The 22,115-nt window shown below is 40.2% G+C and overlaps 1 protein-coding gene across 1 annotated transcript; it reads left to right on the forward strand.

Moving 5' to 3' along the window:
* The first annotated feature begins 1,962 nt into the window (after positions 1–1,962).
* Positions 1,963–20,947, forward strand: plp2b (proteolipid protein 2b). Its single transcript, XM_084184666.1, has 5 exons — positions 1,963–2,208; positions 17,325–17,480; positions 17,678–17,776; positions 17,942–18,038; positions 18,963–20,947. Exons 1-5 carry the CDS (start codon positions 2,113–2,115, stop codon positions 18,974–18,976), a joined length of 462 nt encoding a protein of 153 aa, XP_084040792.1. The 5' UTR covers positions 1,963–2,112; the 3' UTR covers positions 18,977–20,947.
* The last annotated feature ends 1,168 nt before the right edge of the window (positions 20,948–22,115 follow it).

Raw genomic sequence — 22,115 nt, forward strand, 5'->3', positions numbered from 1 at the left:
AATTGGTTAGAGGGCTGTAAAACGGCAGCCATCTTCTCTGGCGCCATTCATTCATCACACTTTTTTTTTTTTTTACAGAACAACAACAAAATGGTATGTTCTAAGTCCATAACAATGCTTAAACCACGTCAGGAGACCACTTTCGAGGTCTGGGAAAATTCTAAGACATTTTGATTTTTGACAGTAGTTACCCTTTAATTCAAGTTTGCAGGCATCTAGCACTATTGTTTGATTAGCAGTGTTTCTGTAGCACATGAGATGTAGTTTGCAAAATAAATGGCCACTGGATTGATGCAAATAATCATCATGATATTGTAGTATCTGAACATTTATAGCTTTGGCTGAGGTTTTCATATTGTTGGTTAAATGAACTTTGCTCTGCTGTGCTGAAACATCTGGAAAGTGTTACTATAGGGCCCCCCTAAAACAGTGGACAGGGGGATATGGGGAGGCCAGGGATTGGTCTATTCAAAACACGCCATTTTGTGTTACATAGGATATATACCATGTTTGAACAAAGGGATGAGAGAGTGATTATATTTGAGATTGGGTTAGTTGCTCTCCAGATTCTGCAGAAATCTGTAAATTGATGCTGAAATCTTTGATGTAATAAAAGTTATAATCAAGTACAGTGTCAGCGGATTCCTTGTCAACACAGCATCTCAGCACTGCTGTCACCACCACAATATCATTCTGACAGGTAGGCATGGGCTACTTTGTAGCTAGTTAACATTTAATAGTGAATAAACCTTATGATCAATGTTCAGTATGAGCAGACTCCTTTTGTTGACAGCAATAATTGCCACCATTCATCATATACGACAAAGGTTTTTGGCAAAGCCTTTCCATCTACCAGAAGACGGTTAGGCCTATCATTAGCATCTCTATATTTTTCCTGTTCCTTAATTATTTGTCTTACCTTGCTTCATGTCTTACATTGCAATTATTTTTATAAAGACTTACTCATATGTGTTCTATTGATTTTCTTTAAACGTTTTTTCCTTGGCTAGCAGCCAAAGGCATTATCCTTATCATATTAGCAACCCATGATAGTTGTTGCATCTTTAAATCCCCCGTCTTTCTAATGGATATTTCCATCTCTGTCCATGAAACCGCCTACTGCCGTGTGTACATTGCTGCGCCTAAAAGGTGAAGAAATAATAGTTTATCAACATTTGAAGCTAAACATTCTGATCTGTTCCATCAGCCGTATTTATTGATAGGGCGTATACGTCCACTACACTACTTTGATACGTATCAGTTGGGATTAAGTGAGTATGCGCAATGCCTACTGAAAAATAAGTGGGTATACGGCGTATACCTGCGTATACCCTCCACTACACCACTAAGATTGCCCCTTTAATGCCCCTCTAATGAACAATCAATTAACAACACAGTTCTGTTCTATTCTATTCATATTCTATTGTATTCTGCATAGAGCAAAGTAAATGAAACAACACATTTTACAAAAAGGTCATGTGTCATGCATAGCCGTGGGCAGCTGTTCTCAATCTTGTTTGCTCTAAAAACAACTGCTCACACCCTCTGGATGAGAAAGCTGCGCGCTAAGAAGGTGTTTCCCGTATGTGCCCAACAGCACCAGACTACCAGTAGGCAGTTCTAGTTAGTTGTCAAGAACATAGTCGACACTGTTGCCAAAGCAAATAGAGGCTTGTCACACAACAACTGCATAGGATAGGTCTAATGCTTTCGGTTAGTTTCTGCCCACTGAACTTGAGAAAACATATTACTGATGGCTATAATGTTCATGAACGATAAATAACTTCCATAAATTAATCATAGAAACAGAGAAACAGTTATGAATCAACAGTTGGAGCAAACCCACCTCTGTGCGCCAACAGCCCCCCCTCCCCTTACCCTTCCCCACCTAAATCTCTAGAGAAAAATTCAAGCCAACGCCCCATTGCCCGTCTTTACTCCCTCCTTCCTATTTTGTTCTCTAGTTTTGCTAAATCAAGGAAGTTGCCATTACTGACCGATTCGAAGGAGTGGCAAATTGGAGAGAAGAAAACTTGTGTCTTCGTTGAGTTCTGCAACATTGCAATATTCAGCCGTTATAATTAGCTGGTAAACTATACATTTAATTTCGTTATGGCTGATACAGAGGCCAGTGTTGCTGCAGGCTGCCTGGAGAAGCTGAAGGGCTACGTGAAGACCCGAAAAGGAACTATTCTTGCTGCAGAAATAGTACGTTTGTTTCCATTTACTCTTATAGCCTCACACAAAGAGTAGACTACTGCTGTAACCTAAACGTACTGCTATTTAGGAGTTTCCAAACTATGAATGAAAGGTCTGTTGTAGAAATATAATATAATTTCCTCGAATATATCATTGTTATGATTACATACTACTTTAGGTTTGCATGGTTTGCATTCATGACGTTAGCTTAGGCCTATATTAAGCAATAAGTAAACCTACTACTTTACAAAAATGTATCTTAGATCACAACTGAATAGGCTATGTAGGTGTAGTTCATTTACCTACAGCTGTTTCTGCAATACAGATCTGTGAGTATTTCCATGATGGTATTCCAATGATTTGATCATAGCATGATAATGAATGGGGCCTTTTAAAATATTTTACCCAGTTGTGTGGATTTAGAGGAACTGGACCTGGAATGAGAACCATGTGGTCTTGGAGGTAGGGGCCAGGCCAAGGGCTGGGTTTGTGGGCCAAGGGTTAAGAGCTTCCACCTGTCACTTCTAATGTGGTGGTGTGCTTGAAGCTCCCCTCATTTGGCACCCAACAGTCAAATGCTGACAGTTTAGGTTGAAAATCAGAGTGTACATAGGGTGACATGCTACAGGATATAGTTATGATTATGTGTGACAGTTAGTCATGAAATAAAGTACATAAAAATGTATGCACACATGACTGTAAGTCGCTTTGGATAAAACCGTCTGCTAAATGGCATATTATATTATATTATTATGAAATGATGACCGACCTCTCCTTAAGATTGATAAGGAGTTGGTATGCCGAAGCTTTACACATTTACTACCTAGCTGTAGGCAGTAAATGTGTAAAACTCATTCTCTTTGATGTTGCTCTCATTAATGTTCCGTTATGTAGCAAGGTTATTATAGTAAATTATTAACGAAAACTAATCGTGATTAAAAAAAATAAAAAACAGAAATAAAATCATTAACAAACCCATCTAAAAAACTAAAACTATACTGAAATGATTATCTTTGACCCCAAAACTAACTAAAATAACATAAAAACTATCATGAATTATGTTCAGTAAAAAAATAATGTAATGGGCTTTTCAAGCTTTTGGGGGGTTTTCATGCTACTAAATTTGGCAGGTAAAAATGTGGTCAGGAGATGATGATGTTTCAAATAGGCCTAGTTTATGCATCACTATCACTAGCTAACAGGGAAAAAATTGTCTAGTTAGCTAACTTTTTTTTTTTTTTTTTTTAGGGGGTAGATCAGCTTTAATATTGCAGATAGATTGTAACTTCCATCAATGTAATTGTCTGCATCACTTCCAATCCCCCATATGTTTTTTTCTCTCGCAAAAAAAAACAAAACAAATATATATATATATATATATATATATATATATATATACATATACATACATACATACAGTGGGGGAAAAAAGTATTTAGTCAGCCACCAATTGTGCAAGTTCTCCCACTTAAAAAGATGAGAGAGGCCTGTAATTTTCATCATAGGTACACGTCAACTATGACAGACAAAATGAGAAAAGAAATCCAGAAAATCACATTGTAGGATTATTAATGAATTTATTTGCAAATTATGGTGGAAAATAAGTATTTGGTCAATAACAAAAGTTTCTCAATACTTTGTTATATACCCTTTGTTGGCAATGACACAGGTCAACCGTTTTCTGTAAGTCTTCACAAGGTTTTCACACACTGTTGCTGGTATTTTGGCCCATTCCTCCATGCAGATCTCCTCTAGAGCAGTGATGTTTTGGGGCTGTCGCTGGGCAACACGGACTTTCAACTCCCTCCAAAGATTTTCTATGGGGTTGAGATCTGGAGACTGGCTAGGCCACTCCAGGACCTTGAAATGCTTCTTACGAAGCCACTCCTTCGTTGCCCGGGCGGTGTGTTTGGGATCATTGTCATGCTGAAAGACCCAGCCACGTTTCATCTTCAATGCCCTTGCTGATGGAAGGAGGTTTTCACTCAAAATCTCACGATACATGGCCCCATTCATTCTTTCCTTTACACGGATCAGTCGTCCTGGTCCCTTTGCAGAAAAACAGCCCCAAAGCATGATGTTTCCACCCCCATGCTTCACATCTTTGGATGCAACTCAGCATTCTTTGTTGAGTTTTTATCTGACCAGTTGAGTTTTTATCTGACCATATGACATTCTCCCAATCCTCTTCTGGATCATCCAAATGCACTCTAGCAAACTTCAGACGGGCCTGGACATGTACTGGCTTAAGCAGGGGGACACGTCTGGCACTGCAGGATTTGAGTCCCTGGCGGCGTAGTGTGTTACTGATGGTAGGCTTTGTTACTTTGGTCCCAGCTCTCTGCAGGTCATTCACTAGGTCCCCCCGTGTGGTTCTGGGATTTTTGCTCACCGTTCTTGTGATCATTTTGACCCCACGGGGTGAGATCTTGCGTGGAGCCCCAGATCGAGGGAGATTATCAGTGGTCTTGTATGTCTTCCATTTCCTAATAATTGCTCCCACAGTTGATCTCTTCAAACCAAGCTGCTTACCTATTGCAGATTCAGTCTTCCCAGCCTGGTGCAGGTCTACAATTTTGTTTCTGGTGTCCTTTGACAGCTCTTTGGTCTTGGCCATAGTGGAGTTTGGAGTGTGACTGTTTGAGGTTGTGGACAGGTGTCTTTTATACTGATAACAAGTTCAAACAGGTGCCATTAATACAGGTAACGTGTGGAGGACAGAGGAGCCTCTTAAAGAAGAAGTTACAGGTCTGTGAGAGCCAGAAATCTTGCTTGTTTGTAGGTGACCAAATACTTATTTTCCACCATAATTTGCAAATAAATTCATTAAAAATCCTACAATGTGATTTCCTGGATTTTTTTCTCTCAATTTGTCTGTCATCGTTGACGTGTACCTATGATGATAATTACAGGCGCCTCTCATCTTTTTAAGTGGGAGAACTTGCACAATTGGTGGCTGACTAAATACTTTTTTCCCCCACTGTATTATGGACACAGTATGCTTTACATTAGTTATCTTGTTGTTATTAGTTGTTGTTAGTTGTTATTAGTCCCATCCTTCAACTCCATTCAACACCACCCATCTATCTCTTAACACCATCCATATTGGATTTCTATTTGCCATATATTTTTCAACTGTACTGTGATGTTTCACAAAAGTTCTGAACCCTTCTATTCTCATTGTTTCTACAGATTGTAAATTGAAAATAAACTTTTTTGCTAAAAGCATTATTATATTATTGATCGATTGACTATGACTTTTCAGATCACCCAGTTGTGCTATCTGCAGGGTTAGCTCCAGGTAAATATTGCAATCCTTTAGCCATTCCTGGACCTGTGTCCAAAAACAAGCTACAAATGGACAGTACCAAAACAAATGATGTAATGATTGTCTCTTCGCAGCAAAATCTGCAAAGCTGGGAAGATTGTATCCCCCATATAAATAACATTCTATTGGTAGCAAGAATTTTGTATAATAATTTCAATAAAAAAATTCTAAGTTTTGAATCCAGCGTCGTTTTGCGTATCAGTTCATAAACACTATGCCATGGAATCGGTACATCAAAAATCTCTTCCCGACTATTTTGCAATCTATATGGGACAGCTGTCAATCCTTTGGTCTTTAAATGAAACTGGTATACTTTTTTATTTATCACAATTTTCTTTAACCAATTATGTTCTTACTTTTTCCCCCTTCCACTTTCCTCTTCCATTTTTGTGGTAATGCTGCAATTATTTGTTTGTAATTTTGGATAGAGCAGACATTTCCATATGTTTTTGTTAGCTGCATGTGCGACATAACTCCACCAGTCCTACCTATGATATCATTTACGAAGATTATACCTTTTAAAAACATTTTTTCAAAAAATGTTTTTTTAATCAATTAGTATATTTGAGTTTAACCACAATATTTGTTGCGTTATTTGTTCTGTCGTTTCTGGAGGATTAAATTGAAATTGCAACCAACTTTCTATGGCTCGTTTTAGAAATAGTGATATTTGGGAGATTATTTCCTTTTCAAATAACTGAAAGTGAGAGGTTGTAATCTGAATAAAGGGAAAAAGGCCATTCTTGAACATTGGGTGAGACAATCGTACTAATTTGCTAGAGAACCAGTTCGGATTTAAGTATAACTTTTGTATTACTGAAGCTTTTAGTGATAGGTCTAATGCTTTAATATTTAATCATTTCTGTCCCCCGAATTCATATTCATTATATAAATAGGCCCGTTTAATTTTGTCTGGCTTGCCGTTCCAAATAAAATGGAATATTTTTTTCTCATATAATTTAAAAAACTGTTCGCTAGGCGTAGGCTAGACCATAAGCAAATAGGTCAACTGGGATAATACTAAAGAGTTAATCAGGGTGATTTTTCCACAAATTGACAGGTATTTACCTTTCCATGGTAGCAAGATCTTATCTATTTTTGCAAACTTTCTATTAAAATGTATTGGAGTGAGATAATTTTTTTCATTTGGGATATGTATTCCGAGTACATCCACATCACCATCAGACCATTTTATTGGTAAACTACATGGTAATGTAAAAATTGTATTTCTTTGTGATCCAATACGGAATATAGTGCATTTATCATAATTTGGATGTAATCCAGAGAGGTTAGAAAATGTATCTAGATCCTCTATGAGGCTGTGGAGGGATTCAAGTTGTGGATTTAAAAGAAAACATGAATCATCAGTGTACAATGACACCTTTGTTTTTAAGCCCTGGATTTCTAATCCCTTGATATTATTGTTGGCTCTGATTTTAATAGCTAACATTTCGATGGCCATAATAAATAGATATGCCAATAGTGTACAACCTTGTTTCACTCCTCTTGACAGTTTAAAACTTTTGGAGAAATAGCCATTATTGACTATTTTACACCTAGGGTTACTATACATGATTTTAACCCATTTTATAAGAGATTCTCCAAAATTGAAATGCTCCAGGCATTTATATATAAACCCGTCATACTTTATCAAATGCCTTTTCAAAGTCTGCTATGAATAGCAGGCCTGGTTTCCCTGATTTTTCATAGTGTTCTATTGTTTCCAGTACTTGCCTTATATTATCTCCAATGTATCGTCCATGTAAAAAAACTGTCTGATTAGAATGAATAATGTCCGACAATACCTTTTTAATTCTATGCGCTATACATTTTGCTAGAATTTTTGCATCACAACACTGAAGTGTAAGGGGCTTCCAATTTTTTAATGGACTGGATCTTTATATTTTCCATCTTTATATTTTCAATTTTCCACTTTCCACTGTTTCAGTAATAAAGAAATCAGATTTACATAGGAGTGGTTAAAACATGCTAATAACGGTCTTCTGAGTATATCAAAAAAGGTTTGATATACCTCGACTGGTATGCCTCGACTGGTACCTCTAAGTAGCTAACTTGATTCTTACATGTACTACTAAAGTTAAAACGCATCGGATTAGTATATGGGCTAGAGAGCTTTTCCTTCCACCATATTTTTTGCACCTGTCTCGACAATATTCCTTTTAAATCCAAGTCACATTGAGGTTGACTTTATAAATTAAGACGAGGCTGCCCCGCCCCCCTGCATCACTTTTCCCCAGAGCTGAAGATCCGAATCTCATTCTGCGCATGTTTTTCTTTACCTCTACTTCACGTCAACAGTGAATAGGCGACTCTGGGATGCTGACCTTCTAGGCAGAGTTGCAAAGAAAAAGCCATATCTCAGACTGGCCAATAAAAATAAAAGATTAAGATGGGCATAAGAACACAGACACTGGACTTTTTCTTTGCAACTCTGCCTAGGTCAGCATCCCTGAGTCGCCTCTTCACTGTTGACGTTGAGACTGGTGTTTTGCGAGTACTATTTAATGAAGCTGCCAGTTGAGGACCTGTGAGGCGTCTGTTTCTCAAACTAGACACTTAATGTATTTGTCCTCTTGCTCAGTTGTGCACCGGGGCCTCCCACTCCTCTTTCTATTCTGGTTAGAACCAGTTTGCGCTGTTCTGTGAAGGGAGTAGTACACAGTGTTGCACGAGATCTTCAGTTTCTTGGCAATTTCTCGCATGGAATAGCCTTCATTTCTCAGAACAAGAATAGACTGACGAGTTTCAGAAGAAAGTTCTTTGTTTCTGGCCATTTTGAGCCTGTAATCGAACCCACAATTGCTGATGCTCCAGATACTCAACTAGTCTCAAGAAGGCCAGTTGTATTGTTTCTTTAATCAGCACAACAGTTTTCAGCTGTGCTAACATAATTGCAAAAGGGTTTTCTAATGATCAATTAGCCTTTTAAAATAATTAAACTTGGATTAGCAAACACAACGTGCCATTGGAACACAGGACTGATGTTTGCTGATAATGGGCCTCTGTACGCCTATGTAGATATTCCATAAAAAATCAGCTGTTTCCAGCTACAATAGCCATTTACAACATTAACAATGTCTACACTGTATTTCTGATCAATTTGATGTTATTTTAATGGACAAAAAAAGTGATTGTCTTTGGAAAACAAGGACATTTCTAAGTGACCCCAAACGTTTGAACGGTAGCGTATGTAAAGGAACTCCAGGAATAGACATGAATAACTTCAAGCAGGTCATACAGCTTCTCTGTAGGGTTTTTGTACACAGTAGACCCCTTCTATGTGATCTACATCCATGAGGGGTATTGTAGGGTAGTAAGTGTCCTCTGGGGGCTTTGTTACCCATGTGTAAGTGCATTGGAGAGGGCCATCCCACTACTCTGGTGGAGTTGCTGCATGCATACTGATTGCCTATCTTGTTGCTCAGTGTTTTCATTGCCCTAAGAAATCAGCACTGATTAATCTCTCCTTTTGTAAAGATAAGCAGTATTGGGGATGATAGGTGTTCTGTTCTAAAAGAGGTGGTAACTCACCGACTGAGCTTTCTCATAGAATAGAACAGAATAGAATTCTAGCGAGTTCTAGTTCTAGAATGGAAGAGTTTCTTTCCAAAACGCTATATCCACCAATTTTTCATATTTGTGTTTTTTCCTCACAAATGATTGCTTATGGGTACCTTCATGTGTGTGTAAAATATTACTGTTCTCAGATTTTTAGTTCAGAGATTTTAGATCTCCATTAAAATGGCTTTTGTTGCAAAACACTATATATCCATTGTTTAGCTGGAAAGGAATGTTTGTATCCTGTATATTTGACTGTTATGTGGTTGTCTCACCTAGCGATCTTAAAATGAATGGACTAACTGTAAGTCAATATTTTACATACAGATCTCATATTACTGTATTAATTCATTACAAAAATATTGTTACATATTGATGTCACAAAGGTATCATTTGTACAGTTCTTTATTTAAAATGTTGTTATTTGACTGTGTAAATCCTAGCAGTGCTACTTATTTCTCTGAGAGTAAGGCGGATATACAGTGAGGGAAAAAAGTATTTGATCCCCTGCTGATTTTGTACGTTTGCCCATTGACAAAGAAATGATCAGTCTATAATTTTAATGTTAGGTTTATTTGAACAGTGAGAGACAGAATAACAACAAAAAAATCCAGAAAAACGCACGTCAAAAATTTTATAAATTGATTTGCATTTTAATGAGGGAAATAAATATTTGACCCCCTCTCAATCAGAAAGATTTCTGGCTCCCAGGTGTCTTTTATACAGGTAACGAGCTGAGATTAGGAGCACACTCTTAAAGGGAGTGCTCCTAATCTCAGTTTGTTACTCACAGTGGGGAAAAAAAAGTATTTAGTCAGCCACCAATTGTGCAAGTTCTCCCACTTAAAAAGATGAGAGAGGCCTGTAATTTTCATCATAGGTACACGTCAACTATGACAGACAAATTGAGAGAAAAAAATCCAGAAAATCACATTGTAGGATTTTTTATGAATTTATTTGCAAATTATGGTGGAAAATAAGTATTTGGTCACCTACAAACAAGCAAGATTTCTGGCTCTCACAGACCTGTAACTTCTTCTTTAAGAGGCTCCTCTGTCCTCCACTCGTTACCTGTATTAATGGCACCTGTTTGAACTTGTTGTCAGTATAAAAGACACCTGTCCACAACCTCAAACAGTCACACTCCAAACTCCACTATGGCCAATACCAAAGAGCTGTCAAAGGACACCAGAAACAAAATTGTAGACCTGCACCAGGCTGGGAAGACTGAATCTGCAATAGGTAAGCAGCTTGGTTTGAAGAAATCAACTGTGGGAGCAATTATTAGGAAATGGAAGACATACAAAACCACTGATAATCTCCCTCGATCTGGGGCTCCACGCAAGATCTCACCCCGTGGGGTCAAAATGATCACAAGAACGGTGAGCAAAAATCCCAGAACCACACAGGGGGACCTAGTGAATGACATGCAGAGAGCTGGGACCAAAGTAACAACAAAGCCTACCATCAGTAACACACTACGCCGCCAGGGACTCAAATCCTTCAGTGCAAGACGTGGCCCCCTGCTTGAGCCAGTACATGTCCAGGCCCGTCTGAAGTTTGCTAGAGTGCATTTGGATGATCCAGAAGAGGATTGGGAGAATGTCATATGGTCAGATGAAACCAAAATATAACTTTTTGGTAAAAACTCAACTCGTCGTGTTTGGAGGACAAAGAATGCTGAGTTGCATCCAAAGAACACCATACCTACTGTGAAGCATGGGGGTGGAAACATCATGCTTTGGGGCTGTTTTTTGCAAAGGGACCAGGACGACTGATCCGTGTAAAGGAAAGAATGAATGGGGCCATGTATCGTGAGATTTTGAGTGAAAACCTCCTTCCATCAGCAAGGGCATTGAAGATGAAACGTGGCTGGGTCTTTCAGCATGACAATGATCCCAATCACACCGCCCGGGCAACGAAGGAGTGGCTTCGTAAGAAGCATTTCAAGGTCCTGGAGTGGCCTAGCCAGTCTCCAGATCTCAACCCCATAGAAAATCTTTGGAGGGAGTTGAAAGTCCGTGTTGCCCAGCGACAGCCCCAAAACATCACTGCTCTAGAGGAGATCTGCATGGAGGAATGGGCCAAAATACCAGCAACAGTGTGTGAAAACCTTGTGAAGACTTACAGAAAACATTTGACCTGTGTCATTGCCAACAAAGGGTATATAACAAAGTATTGAGAAACTTTTGTTATTGACCAAATACTTATTTTCCACCATAATTTGCAAATAAATTCATAAAAAATCCTACAATGTGATTTTCTTGATTTTTTTTCTTCTCATTTTGTCTGTCATAGTTGACGTGTACCTATGATGAAAATTACAGGCCTCTCTCATCTTTTTAAGTGGGAGAACTTGCACAATTGGTGGCTGACTAAATACTTATTTTCCCCACTGTATATAAAAGACACCTGTCCACAGAAGCAATCAATCAATCAGATTCCAAACTCTCCACCATGGCCAAGACCAAAGAGCTCTCCAAGGATGTCAGGGACAATATTGTAGACCTACACAAGGCTGGAATGGGCTACAAGACCATTGCCAAGCAGCTTGGTGAGAAGGTGACAACAGTTGGTGCGATTATTCGCAAATGGAAGAAACACAAAATAACTGTCAATCTCCCTCGGCCTGGGGCTCCATGCAAGATCTCACCTCGTGGAGTTGCAATGATCAAGATAACGGTGAGGAATCAGCCCAGAACTATACGGGAGGATCTTGTCAATGATCTCAAGGCAGCTGGGACCATAGTCACCAAGAAAACAATTGGTAACACACTACGCCGTGAAGGACTGAAATCCTGCAGCGCCCGCAAGGTCCCCTTGCTCAAGAAAGCACATATACAGGGCCGTCTGAAGTTTGCCAATGAACATCTGAATGATTCAGAGGAGAACTGGGTGAAAGTGTTGTGGTCAGATGAGACCAAAATCGAGGTCTTTGTCAACAACTCAACTCGCCTTGTTTGGAGGAGGAGGAATGCTGCCTATGACCCCAAGAACACCATCCCAACCGTGAAACATGGAGGTGGAAACATTATGCTTTGGGGGTGTTTTTCTGCTAAGGGGACAGGACAACTTCACTGCATCAAAGGGACGATGGACGGGGCCATATACCATCAAATCTCGGGTGAGAACCTCCTTCCCTCCGCCAGGGCATTGAAAATGGGTCGTGGATGGGTATTCCAGCATGACAATGACCCAAAACACACGGCCAAGGCAACAAAGGAGTGGCTCAAGAAGAAGCACATTAAGGTCCTGGAGTTGCCTAGCCAGTCTCCAGACCTTAATCCCATAGAAAATCTGTGGAGGGAGCTGAAGGTTCGAGTTGACAAACGTCAGGCTCGAAACCTTAATGACTTGGAGAAGATCTGCAAAGAGGAGTGGGACAAAATCCCTCCTTAGATGTGTGCAAACCTGGTGGCCAACTACAAGAAACGTCTGACCTTTGTGATTGCCAACAAGGGTTTTGCCACCAAGTACTAAGTCATGTTTTGCAGAGGGGTCAAATACTTATTTCCCTCATTAAAATGCAAATCAATTTATAACATTTTTGACATGCGTTTTTCTGGATTTTTTTGTTGTTATTCTGTTTCTCACTGTTCAAATAAACCTACCATTAAAAGTATAGACTGATCATGTCTTTGTCAGTGGGCAAATGTACAAAATCAGCAGGGGATCAAATACTTTTTTCCCTCACTGTATAGCATTTTGCAGCAAAACATGATTATTTGTCTCTCTGAAATGAAACCATCAAGTGATAGACATGCATTTGTTTGAAATCTATCATTGAACAACCCCATGCCATGATTAGGTGGTGAGAACACACCAATCTCTTTCATAAGTTATTTAAACAATAAATGCTAATTTACCAACATTTCTGAAAATAGATAAACTATATATACAAAAGTATGTGGACTCCCCTTCAAATTAGTGGATTCAGCTATTTCAGCCACACCCATTGCTGAATGGTGTATAAAATCGAGCACACAGCAATGTAATCTCCATAGACAAACATTGGTGGTAGAATGGCCTTACTGAAGAGCTCAGTGACTTTCAATGCGGCACCGTCATAGGATGCCACCTTTCCAACAAATCCGTTCTTCAAATTTCTGCCCTGCGAGAGCTGGCCCGGTCAACTGTAAGTGCTGTTATAGTGAAGTGGAAACATCTAGTGCTGAAGCACGTAGTGCGTACAAATCGTTTGTCCTCGTTTACAACACGCACTACCAAGTTCCAAACTGCCTTTTTAAGCAACGTCAGCACAAGAACTGTTCGTCGGGAGCTTCATGAAATGGGTTTCTATGGCCGAATAGCCGCACACAAGCCTAAGATCACCATGCGCAATGCTAAGCGTCGGCTGGAGTGGTGTAAAGCTCACCGCCATTGGACTCTAGAGCAGTGGAAACGCGTTCTCTAGAGTGATGAATCACGCTTCACCATCTGGCAGTCAGACGGACAAATCTGGGTTTGGCGGATGAACACCTTTGGGATGAATTGGAATGCTGACTGCGAGCCAGGCCTAATCGCCCAACATCAGTGCCCGACCTCACTAATGCTCTTGTGGCTGAATAGAAGCAAGTCCCAACATCTAGTGGAAAGCCTTCCCGGAAGAGTGGAGGCTGTTATAGCAGCAAAGTGGGGACCAACTCCATATTAATGCCCATGATTTTGGAATGAGATGTTCAACGAGCAGGTGTCCACAAACTTTTGGTCATGTAGTGTATATAGCGTTTTGGAATGAAACACTTCAATTGTAGAGTTTATTCTAGCAAGGGAATTCCTAGACTCAGATCCCGGAGGTCAGTGTTTCACCACACGTTAAGAGTCAGTGCTTTGCAGAGGTAATGGAAATTACCGAGGATGTGTGAGGTTCCTGCAGCCTGGGACAAGGAATGCAGGAATCACTTTGCTTGCAACTCTACATGACCTGGCTTGGCATTCAAGGATAGTTTCACACCTCACTGGAGACATTTTACATTTACATTTTAGTCATTTAGCAGACGCTCTTATCCAGAGCGACTTACAGTTAGTGAATACATATATATATTTTTTTGTCTTTAAAAAAAAAAAAAAAATTAAACTGGTCCCCCGTGGGAATCGAACCCACAACCCTGGCGTTGCAAACGCCATGCTCTATCAACTGAGCTACATCCCTGCCGGCCATTCCCTCCCCTACCCTGGACAACGCTAGGCCAATTGTGCGCCGCCCATGAGTCTCCCAGTCGCGGCCGGCTGCGACAGAGCCTGGATTCGAACCAGGATCTCTAGTGGCACAGCTAGCACTGCGATGCAGTGCCTTAGACCACTGCGCCACTCAGGAGATGGATGACCCCCCCTGTGGAACATCACAACAGCCTGGGAGAAAGTATGAAAGTCACAGGACGAGAGATAGTAGGTGTCTCAGACAGTTTACATACTGTAGTTCATACAGAGCAAAGAATACTCCAGCAGGGAGAGAAGGATCATGTGATGTGAGATACACAGGAAGACAACTCCTACCATCATTAATCAGTTGGGAAATACTCATTCTCTAATTTTCTCGCCCAATGTTTCATAGTAACCCCATGTACTGTATAAGATTGACACTCTGACAATATGGTACATTGCTTCTGAACTTAAATGGGCCTATGGAAGCCATACTCCAAAAGGGCGATTCCATGCCAGCATAGCCCGAAAATATTTTTGGTATCTCAGATTGTTCTGGCAATTCTCACATGGAAACTTCATTGGGACGAAGAATGTTTGATATGCTTTTTACTTTTGTAGCGCAAACCATTAATTAGTTCAGTGGTTCATTGTTTTTGAACATGCTTCTGTGATAGCTAGCTAATGTCAAAGTGAAACACAGTCAGTGTGACTCTCCCTGGATAATGAGCAATCGCTTCCATGTAAGCTGAGTGATGCAGGCATTGCAGTAGCTTGTTCTGTTCTTATAACTGTACTTAGAAATTGTATTTTGCCTCATCCCCATACTATTCAGAAAAGCTAGTTCCATTGAAACAGCAGTTTAACTATTCCTGGCATTTCTTTGTGTGTGAGAGAGATTGTGTATATTTACATCTCTCTTTGTTTTTGGTTGCCACTCTGTTCCTGTTTTTAGTTTGTTCATGTATTGACTGTAATCATTGAAAAAATGTTAGTCATTTTCCATAGTCAGTGTATGGAGGACTGAACATCAGAACAGGGAGGGGCAATGCAAGCCTCTCTGATCCAGGCTCTGTCGTAGCTGGCCGTGACCGGGAGACCCATGGGGCGGCGCACAATTGGCCCAGCGTCGTCCAGGGTAGGGGAGGGAATGGCCAGCAGGGATGTAGCTCAGTTGGTAGAGCATGGCATTTGCAACGCCAGGGTTGTGGGTTCGATTCCCGCGGGGGGCCAGTATGAAAAAAATAAAAAATGTATGCACTCACTAACTGTAAGTCGCTCTGGATAAGAGCGTCTGCTAAATGACTAAAATGTAAATGTAATTCCATCTGGGTCTTCAGTCTGGTCAGAAACTGAGCAGTTTTTCCTGTGGTGTACCAGTGAGGTGTCAACATCGCAGGCCCTTTTTTGTTGTGAAGGGCTTTTGGATAGTGGGTGTTTCTCCGTGTGAAGGCCTCTTCATTAGCCGGTTCCCCTTCGAGCAGCCGGCTGAGGCCAGAATAGAATAGAGCCTCATTGTGTAGGCCCCTCGCCCCGGCCACCCCATAAGTGCACAGAGGCAGCTCGTGCCAGTCTCTGGAACACATGAAGCACTGATGCGTGTGTGTGTGGGGGTGGGGGGGGCAGTTTATTGCATCATCTGTAGGCTACTACCACGCTTTTCACTGGGTTTGCCCTAGCTTTGCTTACTGCTCTGTGGCCAACTCATGACATATTCCTTGGTGCTACACAATGGATTGTAGTTGAGGTGATTTGGCAGCATGAATTTGATTTGTTTTTACATTAAATTTTTTTACACAGTGTTTGATTAAAAGACTAAGGCCCAAATAATCTAACCTACCCTCTTTACATGTATCATTTTGTAAATGATACATACCAAATCATGCAGTATCCCTCAAATTAATGAAAAAAGGGTAGCTATGCAATTGCAAGCAAAGTTGACAAACTCCAATATCATCCCTGAACATCTAAGTTAGTAACATCTTTGTCATCCTCACAAAGGCTTTGTGATGTCATGTGACACCATGAAACGTGACCATTCTTTCAAAACCTGCCTGTGGTTGTATTTAAATACATCTACCCACCCAGAATCCTAACTCAACAGCAGCTACAATAGAGAGATTCAGTAAGGGCTGGTGTTGCTGCTACACTGTGGGCTGTCCAAGTTTATGTGCTCTCCACACTGACCCTATTTCACTGGAATGGACTGAAGGGAATGCCAGCTGAATTTTTTTATCTGATGGAAAAATGCATTCTTGACTTGGTACAGACCCCTCTGTAGATAAAATTAAAGCAACATGTTAAAGAAAGACATCCAAATGTTTAGGATAAAAATGATCAATCCCAACACTGGGGGTCTTACTCAGTGTGATATATGCTTCTAAACTGATTGGCTATGTTGGCTACTATGTTTGTTGTTGTTGTGTGTGTTTTGTGACAGCCTCTGTTGTTTGTGTACTTTGTTGCGTCACCACAGGGTCTTTAACCCCATATAGGCTGTGTATATTGTGTCCTGTTTGAGGTGTGAGATGCTAGTGTTAGTGTGTGATATGGCAGTTAGGGTGTCTGCCCATTTGACAGTGCTGCTCCCTGGTCTCACTCAGACTGGGTCTTGGAGTAGAAGGCTATCATGGATAAAATATGGTCTTAAGTCAACCGTCATACCGCCTTCATGTGTTGGAAATGACTCTGAGATGACTGTTGCTATCACTGCTGATCTGCTGTCTGGGATGAGTTTTAATCACGTCATTCAACCTGAACTGCTAATTCAAAGGAAAGGGAGGAATTTGGAGCCTAATTGTTAGTTTGTTGTAAACTACAGCGAGACGTTCCCCAAGGATTCTGGGATACGTTGCAGTCATTTCCTAAAAAGGAAATGCTATGAACAACATCCCAAGTTCAAGCAATTAGGCTACAGATTCATTGAACAAAAACCAATTTTTGCCCTACAGATTTAGCATTTTCTAAGTATCTTTATTAACATTTTACACTGAATATTTTCATGCAGGCTGTTTTTTTCTCCTCTTTCTCTCACTCTACCTTTCCCCAAAATTAATTTTCTGTCCTTTTCTTTCAGCTCATCAGTTTTATCATCCTAATCTGCTATGCTGCGTCATTGTATGGAGGTTATTCTGCCGTGGCCATCTGTGAGATGGTGTTCGCCATCATCTTCTTTGGTGTCTTCATGATGGAAATGGACAAGTCCTTCCATGTGGTCAACTGGGTCTGGAGTGTGAGTACAGTATATATGTTTACACAAACGCACACACACACACCTAGACACACATACTTAGAGACACATACACACACAGAGAGAGAGAAAGAGAAGCACACAAATTAAAGATACATTCATAAAAACAAACAGTGACACGAGGACTTTCCAAGCGCCTATAGGACAATCATTCACTAATGTTGGTCTCCTCCTCTCAGGATTTTATCCGTGCTACTATTGGTGCAGCCCTGTACCTTATCACCTCTCTGATCTGTGTGATTGGTGGAGCAGGGGACGGCGCCCGTATTGCAGGAGGGGTGAGTAAAATGTCTAACCACCCTGAGATTTTTAATAGAAACAAACTAGAGCATCTCAAATTGCCTAGTTCTTCAGCTCTCCAATACTTCAGACCAAGTAATCACTGAAAAGTAGAACTTGGCGCTTAGATTACGTTTAGATTAAAAGTTATTCCATTCCCTTAGGTGTTTGGCCTGCTGGCTGGGATCCTGTTTGCCTATGATGCCTACACCATCTTTCTGGTTATCAAGAGCACCAGGCAGCACACAGCAGCGTCCACTGGTGGGTGATTTAGATAAGGCTGCAGCTTTGCTATGAACTGGGTCGTTCCAAGAATTCGGTGCCTTTTGAGAAGAGTAATTTGGTAATAAAAAATAAAAAAACTTTGATTTCACCTAATTTTAACATTCTGTCATAAAGAGCACATGTTCAACTTCATAAAAAACACGCAAAAGGTTAAATCAATAAAAATGACTGTAGTAAGTGCCTATTAACTGCCAAATAAAGTAACAGGGGTGACCGTAACAGGGTTTACAATTTCATCTTAAAATCAGCCATAAATCTCCTTTTGACAGGGGAAATGGAAGCTTGTTGTGTGAAACAGGGAGGGGCAATGCAAGCTTCACATTTATTTTTATTTATTTTTTTACATTTCTATCCTGTCTATATATGGGTAACAGGGTGGATGTGTTATGCTTGACCCGCTCAGATTTCCACCACAAAACACCAGAAAATTGACAAAAAGAGTAGAGTTAAGTTAACATAACAGGGTTGACCTTAAAATGAGGGACAGACGTAAATGAATCACTAATCACATTAAATAAATAATCATCTTCAGAAATGACTTTGTCAAAGCAACAAAATAACTAGGGCTTTACAATGATGGTGGAAACTTGGAGAAATGTTGGGGTTAAGTGGATTAAAATCTTCCTAAAAGTTACAGAGGGTGCCAACCTAAACCACGTTGCTGAATATTGGCACTTTAGCAAGTCTTTATTCAGATTTATTGAATTATCCATGTGGTCTATATTAAAGAGCACTTCATTGAATAATACAGGCTTTTAAAATGCAATATTGGTGCACAATTTCTACTTAAAATATCAAAGGGACTCAGAAGTCACTCATTTCGTGGAACGACCCAACTACAGTTCTGACTGACATTTTCTCACCTAATTGTATTTGTTCTATTCCCTGCTTTGTTTACAGACGACAGAGTTTAAGCACTCAAAGCTATACCCCAATTTAGCCAGTGAAAGAAAAATGAAGTTTGTGCAGGAGGAGTCGACAATGAAGAGAGAAAGAAGTGGAGCAGGTTGGAAGGAAGTTTGATGCTCAAACGAAGAGATTAATAGCAGAAATTAACCAATGTTAGGGTCAGAAGAGAGAAACATCTACAGTACATCTATAGCTGACCCAGAGGAGAATGTTACACTGCATTGAGATCTGCATGTTCAAAAGAATCATGTCAATTTCAGGAGGGATTCCCTTGAGAAGCATTATTCCAGTCTCGGTGTACAATTCTACCATCTACCGAAAAGGGAAAGATGTAAATATTATGCAGCACAAGGAGGTGAAAAGCCTTGGTCAGTTTTCATACATCATTTGTTTTCTGATCTAATTAATTAATGTGTCAAAAGATGTCTGTTGTTTGTATTACATCCACTACTAAAAGGTTGGTTTGTATTAGTAATGAGATTGTAGCATTACATTCATAGAGGTGCTCAGATTAATATAACATCATAATGTAACAACAGCTGTTTACCTTTGCAGTTTTGGTACAAATTACTACAAACGGCATTCTATCTTTCTGCGTCATCAACATTTCACCTCAGCGGCATAGCCCTCTCCGTATTATCACTAATATATTCAAATTGTGCTGGTCAAATTTAGCCGGCACTTAGTCAATGTTCTCCTTGTGACCAGTGATTTTGCTACCTACACTGAGTGTACAAAACATTAGGAACACCTTCCTAATATTTCATTGCACCCCCTTTTGCCCTCAGAACTGCCTCAATTTGTCGGTGCATGGACTCTACAAGGTGTCGAAAGCGTTCCACAGGGATGCTGGCCCCATGTTGACTCCAATGCTTCCCACAGTTGTGTCACATTGGCTGGATGTCCTTTGGGTGGTGGACCATTCTTGATACACACAGGAAACTGTTGAGCATGAAAAACCCAGCAGCGTTGCAGTTCTTGACACACTTAAACCGGTGCACCTGGCATCTACTACCATACCCCGTTCAAAGGCATTTAAATATTTTGTCTTGCCCATTCACACTCTGAATGGCACACATACACAATCCATGTCTCAATTGTCTCAATTATAAATCCTTCTTAAACCTGTCTCCTACCCTTCATCTACACTGATGAAGTGGATTTAACAAGTTACATCAATAAGGGATCATAGCTTTCCCCTGGATTCACCTGGTCAGTCTATGTCATGGAAAGAGCAGGTGTTCGTAATGTTTTGTACACTCAGTGCATAGTGCTACTTGTACAGTAATGCATACTACACATAGAGCTCCTCTCTCAAACAGTGCCTTTAATACACCATGTGTAGTGCCTTAATTGTATTGGTTGTTATTTTGCCTCTCTACTCACCCAGCACTGTTACTGACCACCATTCATTCTGCCCTCATAGTAAGGTTAGATGTTCCTTTGCCACCAAAGAACTTCTCATTAGTAGGCTACTCTTGCTAAAGGAAACACATGTTTTCATCATCCTGGTTTTCAAAAATCTAACTCAGGTTAAGTGTGTTTCTTACCATTTTTTGGTATGTTTTTTAACCAATGGTAATGAAGATATTTTAATGACATTTTATGTTGTACAAGAGAAAGGTTACCTCAGTTAGTACACCATTGTTAAGGGATTTTGACCGTTTGTATGCAGTTATAGTAAACTCTTAGAATTGTTTTTATTTAGAATGAGCAATTAATTTAATTAATTAGCAGAGAAGGTTATTTTATCAATTGTGTGGTTGACATTTCAGGATGCATATGTTATAATTTTAATATGCTTTAATAAATGCTACCTGACCTCCGAAATATAAAATTACTTTTTCAAGGTATAATTTGGCCTCAAATATTTTTTTCTAACAGGATTTTTTATTTCTTGTTTCATCCTTTTTGCGTGTTTGAAATATTGCGGCATTCACAATGCTTTGCACAATAAAAGCCATTTGTTTTACTCTAATGAATTATGAACCTCTCTAATAACTGTATAATCACATTGTTGTTAAATACATAGTCCTTACTAGCCTGACGACTCACACTAAATTGTTCTGCTGTTCTGTCGTTTGCTACATACCTCCGTTGGCGTGGCGTAGCGTTTGTCTGGAGCAAGGATTCTGGGTAGCCAGGCAAAGTACTAACAACTGTGTACAGTCGTGGTCAAAAGTTTTGAGAATGACACAAGTATTGGTCTTCACAAAGTTCGCTGCTTCAGTGTTATGAGATATTTTTGTCAGATGTTACTATGGTATACTGAACTATAATTACAAGCATTCCATAAGTGTCAAAGGCTTTTATTGACAATTACATTAAGTTTATGCAAAGAGTCAATATTTGCAGTGTTGACCCTTCTTTTTCAAGACCTCTGCAATCCGCCCTGGCATGCTGTCAGTTAACTTCTAGGCCACATCCTGACTGATGGCAGCCCATTCTTGTATAATCGATGCTTGGAGTTTGTCAGAATTTGTGGGTTTTTGTTTGTGCACCCGCCTCTTGAGGATCAACCACAAGTTCTCAATGGGATTAAGGTCTGGGGAGTTTCCTGGCCATGGACCCAAAATGTCGATGTTTTGTTCCCCGAGCCACTTAGTTATCACTTTTGCCTTATGGCAAGGTGCTCCATCATGCTGGAAAAGGCATTGGTTGTCACCAAACTGTTCTTGGATGGTTGGGAGATGTTTTCCAGATGCCACAAACAATCGGAAAGGGGATTCATCAGAGAAAATGACTTTACCCCAGTCCTCAGCAGTCCAATCACTGTACCTTTTGCAGAATATCAGTCTGTCCCTAATGTTTTTCCTGGAGAGAAGTGGCTTCTTTGCTGCCTTTCTTGACACCAGGCCATCCTCCAAAAATCTTCGCCTCACTGTGCGTGCAGATGCACTCACACCTGCCTGCTGCCATTCCTGAGCAAGCTCTGCACTGGTGGTGCCCCGATCCCGCAGCTGAATCAACTTTAGGAGACGGTCCTGGCGCTTGCTGGACTTTCTTGGGCGCCCTGGCGCCTTCTTCACAACAATTGAACCTCTCTCCTTGAAGTTCTTGATGATCCGATAAATGTTTGATTTAGGTGCAATCTTACTAGCAGCAATATCCTTGCCTGTGAAGCCCTTTTTGTGCAAAGCAATG

Source organism: Coregonus lavaretus (genome assembly GCF_964263955.1).
Source record: "Coregonus lavaretus genome assembly, chromosome: 20".
Classification (NCBI taxonomy): domain Eukaryota; kingdom Metazoa; phylum Chordata; class Actinopteri; order Salmoniformes; family Salmonidae; genus Coregonus; species Coregonus lavaretus.